Source organism: Macaca fascicularis, chromosome 1 (assembly GCF_037993035.2).
Source record: "Macaca fascicularis isolate 582-1 chromosome 1, T2T-MFA8v1.1".
Lineage (NCBI taxonomy): Eukaryota > Metazoa > Chordata > Mammalia > Primates > Cercopithecidae > Macaca > Macaca fascicularis.
Genome location: NC_088375.1, coordinates 36,413,699 through 36,426,789, shown reverse-complemented (window position 1 = coordinate 36,426,789; position 13,091 = coordinate 36,413,699). Strand labels below are relative to the sequence as shown.

At 34.6% G+C, this 13,091-nt stretch overlaps 1 protein-coding gene across 13 annotated transcripts in view; it reads right to left on the bottom strand.

Annotated features, from left to right (window-relative positions):
- Positions 1–13,091, bottom strand: part of RALGPS2 (Ral GEF with PH domain and SH3 binding motif 2) — a 204,131-nt gene that overhangs the window by 15,696 nt on the left and 175,344 nt on the right. For 8 of the 13 annotated variants that reach the window (XM_065530848.2, XM_005540098.4, XM_074023844.1 and 5 more), the window contains 4 exons: positions 12,860–12,937; positions 11,167–11,272; positions 8,359–8,451; positions 3,964–4,069 (listed from right to left, as the gene is read on the bottom strand). In XM_065530848.2, the coding sequence (XP_065386920.1) occupies positions 3,964–4,069; positions 8,359–8,451; positions 11,167–11,272; positions 12,860–12,937 (383 nt within the window). The remainder of the gene's footprint in view (positions 1–3,963; positions 4,070–8,358; positions 8,452–11,166; positions 11,273–12,859; positions 12,938–13,091) is intronic. The other 5 variants (XM_045393254.2, XM_074023868.1, XM_074023765.1 and 2 more) reach the window with 1 other exon arrangement.

Sequence of the window (13,091 nt, the reverse complement as noted above, 5' to 3'; positions counted from 1 at the left end):
AAATTCATTTGAGCTGTCCGTATTTAGTAGTTCCTATATTGACTTTAATTCAAGACTGACATATAATGAGGATATTTTAAATGGTTACATGTATTAAGGTGAGGAAGCAATAAGTTGAGAAAAGAAAGGATCCATGTACTATAGGCTGCTCTAAATTAAGCTTTATTTCCTTTTTTCACTGACCTAAGTTCTTTTTTTTTTTTTTTTTTTTTTTTGAGATGGAGTCTCGCTCTGTCACCCAGGCTGGAGTGCAGTGGCTGGATCTCAGCTCACTGCAAGCTCCGCCTCCCAGGTTTACGCCATTCTCCGGCCTCAGCCTCCCGAGTAGCTGGGACTACAGGCGCCCGCCACCTCGCCCGGCTAGTTTTTTGTATTTCTTAATAGAGACGGGGTTTCACCGTGTTAGCCAGGATGGTCTCGATCTCCTGACCTCGTGATCCGCCCGTCTCGGCCTCCCAAAGTGCTGGGATTACAGGCTTGAGCCACCGCGCCCGGCCAGTTCTTTTTATTTCACAATTTTTGCTGAATTCTATTCTTTCCTTAATAACTGTATTCAATGGCTCAAGAACCTAACTATATTTAAGCATTATTCAGCTTTTCCTTGAGACTCTAACACTCAAATAACTTTTTCACTTTCCGAAGTAATTGTTTCTTCACCAAATGTTTAATTAGTCAAGTAACATTGTTACACTTGCTGAACTCAGACACAGACATTAGGTCAATGTGAAAAGAAGGCATATCTACAATTAATCTGGTCACAGCTACAATTTACATACTCACTCCTCCCCTGCAAAAAACCATTAGTACAGATAGACCTCATAAAATTTTGGCTACCTGAAGTAGTTCTATTAGGCAAGCTAAGAAAAACGGAAGAAAACAAAGAATCTGTTAACTAAATCCAATGAAAATGCTCTCATCTTAAAATTTAATTTCATTAATTATGCCTTTGACATGGGAAGAAGGCTGGGGTTTTGAATTCAAAATTTTGAGTAGGCTTTTATACACCAACAGCAACCAAACAGAGAATCAAATCAAGAACTCAAAGCTTTTTATAATAGCTACAAAATAAAACAAAAAAACCACTTAGGAATATACCTAACAAAGGAGTCGAAAGAGCTCTACAAGGAAACTACAAAACACTGCTGAGAAAAATCACTGATGACACAAACAAATGGAAACACATCCCATGCTCATGGATGGATAGAATCAATATTGTGAAAATGACCATACTGCCAAAAGCAATCTACAAATTCAATGCAATAGCCATCAAAATATCCCTATCATTCTTCACAGAATTAGAAAAAACAATTCTAAAATTCATATACAACCAAAAAAGAGCCCACCACAGTCGAAGCAAGATGAAGCAAAAAGAACAAATCTGGAGGCATCACATTACCTGATTTCAAACTATACTATAAGTCCATAGTCACCAAAACAGCATGGTACTGGTATGAAACTAGGCACATAGACCAATGGAATAACATAGAGAACTCAGAAGTAAACCCAAATACTTACAGCCAACTAATCTTCAACAAAGCAAACAAAAACATAAAGTGGGGAAAGGACACCCTTTTTAACTAATGGTGCTGGGATAACTGGCTAGCCGCATGTAGGAGAATGAAACTGGATCCTTATCTCTCACCTTATACAAAAATCAACTCAAGATGAATTAAGGACTTAAATCTAAGACCTGAAACTATAAAAATTCTAGACAACAACATTGGAGAAACCCTTCTAGACACTGGCTTAGGCAAGGATTTCATGACCAAGAACCCAAAAACAAATGCAATAGAAACAAAGATAAATAGTTGGGACCTACTTAAACTAAAGAGCTTTTGCATAGAAAAAGGAACAGTCAGCAGAGTAAACAGACAACCCACAGAGTGGGAGAAAATCTTCACAATCTATACATCTGACAAAGGACTAATAACCAGAATCTACAATGAACTCAAACAAATCAGTAAGAAAAAAACCAGTCCCACCGAGAAGTGGACTAAGGACATGAATAGACAATTCTCAAAAGAAGATATACAAATGGCCAACAAACAAATGAAAAAATGCTCAACATCACTAATGATCAGGGAAATGCAAATCAAAACTACAATGCAATACTACTTTACTCCTGCAAGAATGGCCATAATCAAAAAAATCAAAAAACAGTAGATGTTGGCACGGATGCGGTAAACATGCAACACTTCTACACTGCTGGTGGGAATGTAAACTAGTACAGCCACTATGGAATACAGTGTGGAGATTCCTCAAGGAACTAAAAGGAGAACTACCATTTGATCTAGCAATCTCACTACTGAGTATCCACTCAGAGGAAAAGAAGTCATTATATGAAAAAGATACGTGCATGCGCATGTTTATAGCAGCACAATTCACAATTGAAAAATCGTGGAACCAAGCCAAATGTCCATCAATTGACGAGTGGATAAAGAAACTGTGGTATATGTATGTCACAGAATACTACGCAGCCATAAGCAGGAATGAATTAATAGCATTTCCAGTGACCTGGATGAGATTGAAGACTATTATTCTAAGTGAAGTAATTGAGGAATGGAAAACCAAACATCATATGTTCTCACTGATATGTGGGAGCTAAGTTATGAGGATGCAAAAGCATAAGAATGATACAATGGACTTTTGGGACTTGGGGGGGAAAGTGGGAAGGGGGACAAATGATAAAAGACTACAAACAGAGTGCAGTGTATGCTGCTCGGGTGATGGGTGCACCAAAATCTCACAAATCACCACTAAAAAACTTATTCATGTAACCAAATACCACCTGTACCCCAACAACTTATGGGAAAAAAATGTTGAGTAGGGTGTATTTATTCTGTAAATCAATCTACTTAATCTAAAAACAAGACATTTTGGTATTATTATTTTTTCCTGCCTCCAATATATTTGCTTACTTGTTTACTTAAAACACTGAAACATCACAAAAGTGGGATATCTGTTGATACAAAATAGCATCTGAACAGAGGTCAAAATATAGTTGTGAAGTCAATAAAAGGTAACATAATATAGTATTCCAGTTGTGAGCTACTGAAAGTATCTTCTTTCTGGTACTGGTCAACTGCTAGCAGTTATGATGTAAGAAAAGCAACCACTTGAGGATATTTTCTGATGAGCTTTGTGGTATCCACTACAGTCACAGGTAGAGTAAGGATGTACGATGTGATTCTACATGGCCCATCCTCCAATTTCTCATATCTACTTTATAAACTCCAATGGTCAATAGCCAGTTATTTTATTCATAAGTGTCTCTCTACATACTGTATGTAAAATATTATAATTAACTTGGAAAGTAATCTGAGCCAAATATATTCAGAAAGTCACTGTTTTGTTGCTTATGGATTAAAATAAGTAATTTTGTTTTTAAATATTCTTTAGAATAAAATACATCTAAATAAATACAGTAATTGTGTGGCATCTCTAGATCTGTGTGGATAAGACTGCACAATATTGGTTCTGAATAATTAAAAGTGATAGAATAAATATTTAAAGGAAAACTGCCACTTTCAGAACTTAAGAATAATAATCCATTTCAAGGTATTGATGAAGGAAGGAGTATGGACTATATGGCAAGTCTCTAAAAATTTGAAGTAACAGTGGGGTTATATATTCTCAAATTCCCTCCCTCCTTTCCTAGTTAGGTCTCTAGGGATTAGCTGGGCTTTCTGATTTTCAAGCATATGCCCATGTAGCAAAGAAAATAAGCTCCAAAAATACTATTAAAATACATAATGGGACAAAAGTATTTCCCAATAGATAAAACTATACAAACACTTTCCCTCTTGAGTATTCCAGTGAAACTAGGTTTTGGCTCATCAAGTTCTTCATGTATGCATAAAACATTCTATATAGACATATATACATACACACATACATACATACATATACACAAACACATATATACATGCAGTATCATAAGCCCCAGTTATTCTAACAATTCACCTTTCTCAGAGTCAGTCAGCAGGAAGAGATCAGGATGTTCAGGGTCATCAGCCATCATCACCATCCATCCTACCACAGATACGTTCTTATTGGATGTTGATTTGAACTGAGAGAAAAAAAGATAATTAGTGGAAACAGAAAATTTATGGCTTATTCTAAGCAAAACTTCGGTGTTAGGGAGTGTATTTTCAGTTTCTCCTAATGAAAGATGAGATTTGTGACTTCATGCTGGGTCTTGGTCAGCCTGGGTCCTTTCACTGCTAAATTTCATCCTAGGCATGCCTTCTTCAGATAATCTCCTACTTTCCAGACCTTCCCAGCTTCAACTCTTCATCAAAACCTAACTGCTCTATTCTCCATTCCCAGAGAGCATAATATGTTTGTGAATATGATATATTAATCTGTTGTTTTTTTCTGAATTACTGTACTACTCCTTATAGGAAGGACATTTGCATTTTAGTAGCTATGTTATCTTAAATCTGATGATGTAACAAATCAGAGAGTTCTTTTTTTTTTGAGACAGTTTCACTCTGTTGCCCAGGCTGTGGTGCAGTGGTGTGATCTCAGCTCACTGCAACCAGGTAATTCTTAATGACAATACTCTTACTTGCATTTTTCAAAAAAGAGGGGTATTCTTAGCATGTCTATTACTTTTGTAGTTAACTATTCTTTTGTTATTATTATTTTAGCTACAACTTCCTTTTTTTTTAAATCCTGAGAAAGGGCAGTTATAAAAGAAGAACAGGTTGGCTTAAGCTAGTGCTTAAGAACATGTATGTGAAGCCATTCAGGTACTGTTTAAAAATGAAGCAGTGCATTGTATAAGGAAGTGTACATGGTAAAACACTAAAAAATAAGGTGACAATTAACAAGAAATTCAGGACAGTGATAGGCTGTCGATATGGTTGACAGGAAAGAAGTGGATGCCTCCGGGAAGGCTGTGATAGTTCTAGTAACGTTCTGTTTCTCACACCGGGTGGAGAGTATACAAGTGTTCATTTTATTATGCTTTAAAATGTACATGTACACTACCTATCTTTTGTATGTATGATATGCTTCACGATTAAAGGAAATGGGAAAAAGAATGAACATGGCACATTTATAACAACATGAAATTGAAATATGAAAGCTAAAGAAATCAATAAGTTTTAGTACTGGGAAGAATGAAATTGGCCCTACCACAGGACTGTTGATTTGACAGCTCATAATGTACTTCAACATGAATAGTATGATCTTCTAATATTCTTTTCCTAAGCCTAAAAACCTCTACCTCAATTCCTTTTTTCAAAAAATAAAAAGTAACTCAAGCAACATAAACTGCTTCAGAAACAGGGATGAAACTAGAGTGCAAATGCCCCTTGACCACCCGCTGAATCCCATCACATTCCCTAGACATAATCATCACTTGAGGTGACAACCTCCAGACCTTATTCTATGCATTTATTTTATCAGAGGCTTGTGTCATTGTTGCTGCTGGTTTTTACCTATTAATGGGGGATATATTTACTCTCTGACTTGTGTTTTTCACCTATCAGTAACCATTTCCTTATTGATGAGTATTTTGGATATTTCCAGATTTCTGTTGTCATAAATATTATAGAAATGTTCTTCTACAGATAATCTTTGTGCACTTGTTCAAACATTTCTGTAGGACAGATTCTCAGATGAGGAATTTCTGGTTATTATCAAGCTAAATACTGACTAGGACTGGCCACCATAAAAACAATACCAATTTAGATTTCTACCAGCCATGGATGACAGTCTGTTTCCCCATATCATGACCAATGCTATATCATCAATCCTTTAAATTTTTGTCTAATGGCAAGAAAGTGTCTCCCTTAATTTGCATTTTTAAATAGTTAGTGAGGTTGATCACCCTACCCACACAAACTCCGTTCTTCATAGGCAAAAAAAATATATACTTTATAGAATACTAAAATAGGGTATACGGACTTCCATATGTCCCACTTCTGCGTTTATATACATACATGAACAGGTATATTTTAATCTATGATTTTTTTTCTCCTCCAGCTTTTTATTTTGAAAAAATTCAAACTGTATAGAAGTTGAGAATGCCACGATTAGCCATATATCCTTAATCTACATTTTTGTATTTGTTTGATCTCTCTGAACATTCAAATGCAAATTGCAGCTATCATAACATTGAACCCTAAATATTTCAATGTGTCTTTTAATAACAAGAATATATTCCTATACAATCACAACATAATTATCATTTCTAAGAAACTGGACAACCATATAAAGTCCATATTACATTTTCTTACATTGTTCCAATAATAACCTGTATAGCTTTTCAAATTTTTTCTCCAATATAACTCCAGGATTCAACTAAAACATACACTGCATTTAGTTGTCAAGTCTCCTTTAATCTAGAACAGTCCTCCTGTCCCCCTGCCCTTACTCCACCTGCCAAGTTTTGGTCTTTTTAAGAATCTAGGCCAGCTGTCTCTTAGAATGTCCCACAATTTGGATTTGATTATTTCCTCGTAAGATTCAGGTTAAATTATTTTGGCAAAAATACAATATAGGTGGTGTTATGTTTAAATAGTGATTTTAATCCTTTGTCTGTTGCTTACATATAGCAGATATTTTCCTCCAATCTATTTGTATTTTAACTTTATTTGAAAATAATTAAAATTTTTTTCTTCCATTTAGTTCTGTGCCATATCTTTTCTATCTCAAAATTAATACTACAGATCTAGACCTGTCTCTATACACTCTATCCTGTTCTTCAAATTTATTCTTTAATTATATTTTAATTTAATTAGAAAAGATGAGAAATGTAGTCAATTTCCTTGGTACTCAATAAGATTTTCTCCCAACACACTATGCTTTAATTTCCAAACATTTTGCATACATTACCGATCAGAAACCTCATATAATTAAAAACCCAAACTATAACATAATAGTAACTTTTTATGCATAAGCAACAATGCAAAGCATAAAACAATATTTAACATATCCATTAGATGACAAATTCAGTTATAACTTCTTTAATTTGGACTTTTTCTAATTGAAACTAAGAAAAAACAAAAACCCCAAAAACCACTTTATTTTGAATAATGACTTTTCTATAATAGTCAGCTAAGTGAAATCTAGCCAGCAAGACCTCAGTGTGGCTATGTGAAAAGTTACTTTCTACATCTGAAGATAAAGGATTTAACTGAACTGAATGAATCCAACTTTTTTCTCCCTTTGAGAACAGCAGTACTAACTCTACAAATTGTTTCAGCAAAACTAATCTGTGTAAATGTTGTAGGGTATATAGGCATTATTGTCAATTTGACCAGAATACAAAAAATATTCACAGTAGAAATCTCCATGATCATTCACTCAAGTCCTTTATCTCAATGCAAGAGCTATCTAAACAATTATATAATAATAGTGAGCAAAAAACTAGTACTTAAGAATACATATGATCCCACTGAGGTACAGTTAAAAAATGAAACCATGAATTAATTAGGGAAACATATATGCTAACACTCTGAAGAAAAGCAAGACAATGAGTCATGATGGTCAGGAGAGTGGCAGGTGGTGGGTATGGTTGATAAAGAAAGGCAATGCTATCTTATGGTACTTCCCACATTCATTTAAACCAAAAATGTTCTTTTCTATACCTCCGGTTTGATTAAAGGGCTAAAACTGTGAGAATAAAGAAGAGTTTCTCTGAATTACTCTGAATTACTCTTAACCAAATTACAGTATCATTTGGTTAAGTTTTAAGTAGAAAAAGGACATAGATTTTTCTTCACTGGCTTACCTTTCCTCAGTAGGATAAACCACTTAATTTTTCTCCCCAAAAATATGTGACTTAGAAGTAAAATTCCTCTCAAATTTTATTAATGCAACATAGAAAATCATTCTTCCTTTCAAAGATTCTATGTAAAAACAAACAGCATGAAAAGAGATTTATAGGAAAATTCTACAGGGTGAAAAAAAGGCTTCTTTTAAGTAATCTGAAGCACAAGAAAGTGACTGAAGTAACTGTTGTAACTGATCATTCCTCTTCATTGTTGGGAAGAATCACTAAACCAGAGACTGAGGTGGAAAGAACTTTAGATGTTGGCCCCACATTTCCACATTTTGCTGGTTAGGAAAGGAAATTCCAAGGCAATAGTTTTGAACAATATTGAACAGGAAACCCAGATCTGAGAAAGCTTTGGTGACAAGATAGATAAGCTTAATGTGCAGTTTTGACATCTGCAATGGAAAAATGGTATTCAAAAAAGAAATAAATGTAAAAACTTTTGGACTAGAAGATAGGAAAAAACAAGAGCAAACCCCAAAAACCTTTGTATCCCATTAGGACTGCTTTCTTTAGAACCATGAACAGTCTGTGAAACCATGCTAAAAATGTAGAGAACAAATACTTACATGTTTTCGTTCTGTAGCCTTTAGAGATTTGGCAGCATAGTAAAAAAGCTGTGTCCCACACAAAGCTGCCCAATATTTTGTCCAAGATGCTACCTGGATAGGACAAACACATGAATATACTATTAAAATGCTCCTGGTTTCTTAGATTCTTTACATTCTAAGTGCCAATGATCAAGTCCACTTCACTTCAACCAAAGGACTAACCTCAGAGTTGAGCTGTATCACTTCTGAAATCTTAATACCAAATACTCCTGTCACTTCCATCTAACTACCTACCTGTTTGCAGATCCACATACTCAGTCTTTCTTCCAGCTACAATAAAATAGTTAACCCCGATTCTATCTAAAGACAAACTCAACTCTCTTTTTATGCCCTAGATTCCAACTATCTCCAAGAAGTTTGCTTTTGCAATTAACTCCACTGCTTCTCAATCTCTCTCCCTCTACCATCCTTATACAAATGAACCTTAAAATCCCTTTAAAATCCCTCCTTTGACCTATCTCCTTACACCCCAGACACCAACCAATTTCTCTGCTCCTTTTCACAGTGTAACTTCTTGCAAGGGAGTCTCTAAATCTTGCCTCTACTTCTGTTTTGCCCATTTTCTACTCAACTCACTTCATTTGGCTTTTGGGTCATCAAGGTCACTGATGATTGTTAATTTTAGCAAAGCCTCCGTCCTCATCATAGCCAGCCTCTTAGCAGCATCTGACCCAGCTGGCCACTCTTTCGTTTCTGAAGTATTGTAACTGCTAGGCTTCTGGGATAACAGTTCCTTAATTTTCCTTTATACTCTTCTTTGTGGGAGACCTTCAACGCTACAGAGCCCCATCTCCAACCCTGTTTTCTTCTCTAGCTATACTTTCTTCTTAATCTATCATCCAGATCCATATTTCAAATACTATCTATCTGTATGCTAATGACTCCCAAATCTCTCTCCCTGCCACCTCTCTGCTAACCTCATGATCCACACTGTTTCAAGAGCCACAATGACATCTCCACTTGAATGTTTAATAAGCATATCAAACTGAACTTGGCCAAGACTGACCTGCCCCCTATTTCAATAAATGTCCCCAACATCCACCCACCTCAGTCCCCAAACCTAGAAGTTATCTTTGTTTTCATGCTTTCTCTTATACATCACACTTAATTTATCATCAAACAACTCCAGCTTTTGCCTCCTACCTGATCTCCTCCACCTTCCCCAATTTCAATGGGGAAACTGAAATGCGTAAACTATACAAGCCTTCTTGTCTCCTGAACTCTAGATAGTCACACAGCTAACTTACCTACCTCATTCAGATCTCAGCTCAAATGTTTTGCCACGGTGGCATCCCTCCTTGTTCCATCATTCTGTATCCTATGACCTTATTTTAAAGCCTTATTCTCTATTTCTCCTCACTGGAATGTAATCCAGGAGGAAGACACTTTGCCTCACCTTGTTCACTGCTCTATTTCTAGCATTCAGCACACAAAAGGTATGGTAATGCTTCAACTGACATGCAATTCTGTGTTCATTAGCCTGTCTAAGAGATTCCTGATTTGTATGTGCCTTTGGCTTACTGTGATATAAGCAGCAAAGTAAGATTACTTATATGAAGCCCCCATTTCTTCAAAAGCTTTAAGTGTGAATATATATCAAAGGTTTTATATTTCAAATTTGAGAAAGGGAAAAAAATTGTTCCTTAGTAGTCAAACTACTATGCTGGTGTTCAGGAAGAATAAACTTCTTTGGTACATATTAAGAGCTCAGTTCCACCAGTCTTCCTTTTTTTCCCCCCAATATACTTATGGTTTGGAAAGCATTTTATATTTGTGTTCTATTTTATGTAGAAAACAAAACTGTATTACAGGCATTTAAATAAAATGATAAAGCATAATCAAATTCCAGTTTTTAGGGTTGTTACTTTTTATTTTCTACTTTACCTAAACTTAATACTAAAACACTTCTTCATGATATACTTTCAGGGTTTTCTAAGAAATAATTTTGTATAAGAACTATAACGGGGGTAAAAAAAAGTACAGGATTTAAGCACCCTTAACACATGATTTAACAGAAATCTATATGGCACATATAATAACACTTTATGTTAAGAAAACATGGTAAAGCAAATGTGTACAATAGTTTCCCTCTTATCTGTGGTTTCAGTTACCCACAGGCAACGATAGTTTAAAAAAATTTTTGGAAAATATGAGAAGTAAACAACTCATAGATTTTAAAATCACGTGTTGTTCTGAGTAATACAGTTCTAATCTGTCCTTCTGTGGACACAATCATCCCTTTCTTTGTCCAGCATCTCCACACTATATGTGTTACCCTTGTAGCCCACTCCCTACTGCTTCCTTAAGTGAAAAGAAAAGTTCTTGGCTTAAGGAAAGAAAAATTAGACGCTAAGGTTGCTGAGATCCATGGTAAGAACAAATTTTCTATGTGTGAAATTACGTAAAGAAGGAAAAAGAAATTCATGCTAGTTTTGCTATTGCATCTCAAACTGCAAAAGTTATGGCCACTGTGTGGGGTTAAGTGCTTAGTTAAGACAGAAAAGGTATTATATTTGCAGATGGAAGATATGAACAGAAACATGTTCCAAATGATGGTAATGTGGTTTGGTACTATCTGAGGTTTCAGTAATCCCCTGAGGGTCTTGAAATGGATGACCCAAGGATAAGCGGGGAGGACCTTATTTAATATTATTTCAAGTCTACTATAATCAGGCTTTATTTTAATTGTTCTAGCACTTTACAGAGTCTTATATACATTTGTATATTTTTAGAGGTGTATTAAAATATCATATGATGAAATCTTACTGTAGGCTTTTTGCCTTCTTTTAACAAAGTTTTTCTCCTGAGAACACCTTGAATAGTAACAGCTCCTGGATATAAATGTACTGCCAAATCTTCTGATTCTGCAGAACTATAATGATGAAGAAAAGAACACATAAGAGCTTTTGTCTATAATAGTCATTAATTAGGTACTTAAAAAAATGTAATTATTCTTAATTTTAAAACTTTGTTACTTTATTCAGAGCTGAGGCGACACTGACAATTTTAAAGGTTTATTAATCTTGAAATTTATAAGCTGTCACAAAAAGTTGATTAGAAAGTTATTAAAGTCAGCAGATGGTTAAAAAACACACTTTATTACATATTTGAACAAGTATAATTTAGAAAGAATGCAGTAATTCACTTAGTAAATATTAAATTAAAAATTTAAGATTTATTTTCTTCTTAACATGCCACACTGCAACACTCTTGTAACCTTATTTTCCCCATAGAAACTTTAAGTCCTGGTAGGAAAAATGAGGATTCTATTTGTTAAAAGCATTTAAGTATAATAAAACTGAAAATAAAAAGAGAAGCTCAAAAAGAAAAAAAGAAAACTCATGCTTAATTTAATTCTAAAATAGCAGAAAGTAATAAAGTCAATAATAATATATTTTAAAAACTAGCTTTCTGCAATACATTTTAATAACATTTAAATGGTGTCAATGGTAATTTGCTCTCCACGAAAGGAAAAAACTCAAACCCCAAGATTTCCTTTTCATGTATCTTTAAAAAAAAAATCACAAAATAACCAACACTTTAATATCTTTCCCTAATTGATTTAAGGTCCAATGTTTAATACAATAATTAATGATTTCTACATGAGCCAATTAAACATACATGCTGATAAAAATGTCACTGGTGACTTGACATAAGCTGCAGAATTCCTATAAGAGCAATGAAAACTAAAGTTTGCCAGTTTATTCCTTTGGGATTATTTAGGTGTCTTCAAAGTGACTTAAGAACCTATAAACCAGTAGAAATTTCATGCTAGAGCTATTTATATTCAGGGAGGTATATGCAGGGAGATAAGACACCATCAAACTGATGTAAAGTTTGCTTCTGAAGTTTAGTATTTTGTTGTATTATGAATTGATTACCCACCACCACTAAACCCCACGTTCCCAATCAATACACCACCCTTATCTGCCTCCACAGCTAATAACAGTCCAAAAGAGACCTGGTTTAACTAGATGAACAACTGAACAAATATGAATTTAAATATACAAATGATTATTTTATGAAACAGACTTGTCTACATTCAGGACCTGTAGTTTATCTGAAAAACTTTTTAAAAAGACAAATCAAATGTAAATTTATTAGCAAAGTAAATGCTTTGATTACAACTTATGAATAAATAAGCAGATTTTTATATTGTTCATTCAAAAACTATCAGCATTAGAAAGACCTGTGCAGTTTAAAGGCTACCAACTTGGAAGCATTTTAAAATATGTAACATTAAGATGCAAGTTTTGGCAATTAGCTCTGTGGATCAGAAAGAATAGTTGAAATTTATCTTCACATTAGATCTCGGAAAGAAAGTTTTTCTGGGTAATTTGTTTAGTTTTTAAATCAATTAGTTGAGAAAGAAGAGAAATAATGTCAGACCACACCCATGTAAGCCAATCACCAACACCATAAGGGAGTTCTGTGACCCCTGAATGCAGGGGAATTGTACCTGCTGGCCTTCATGTGACTTCGATAGCCATTTCGTGCCACTCTTGTCACCGGGCCGAGAGAATGGTATAATCTGTTCCTGTTGGATTCCATTATAAATTGTATGTATTACATATACTTTTATTCACACAGCCATTATCAATACCTAGAACAGTATAATAGTTTCTTCTTGTAATATAGCTTTCTAAATCTTACAAAAGGATAGTATGTGTGATTGTTCCTCTTTCTTTTTT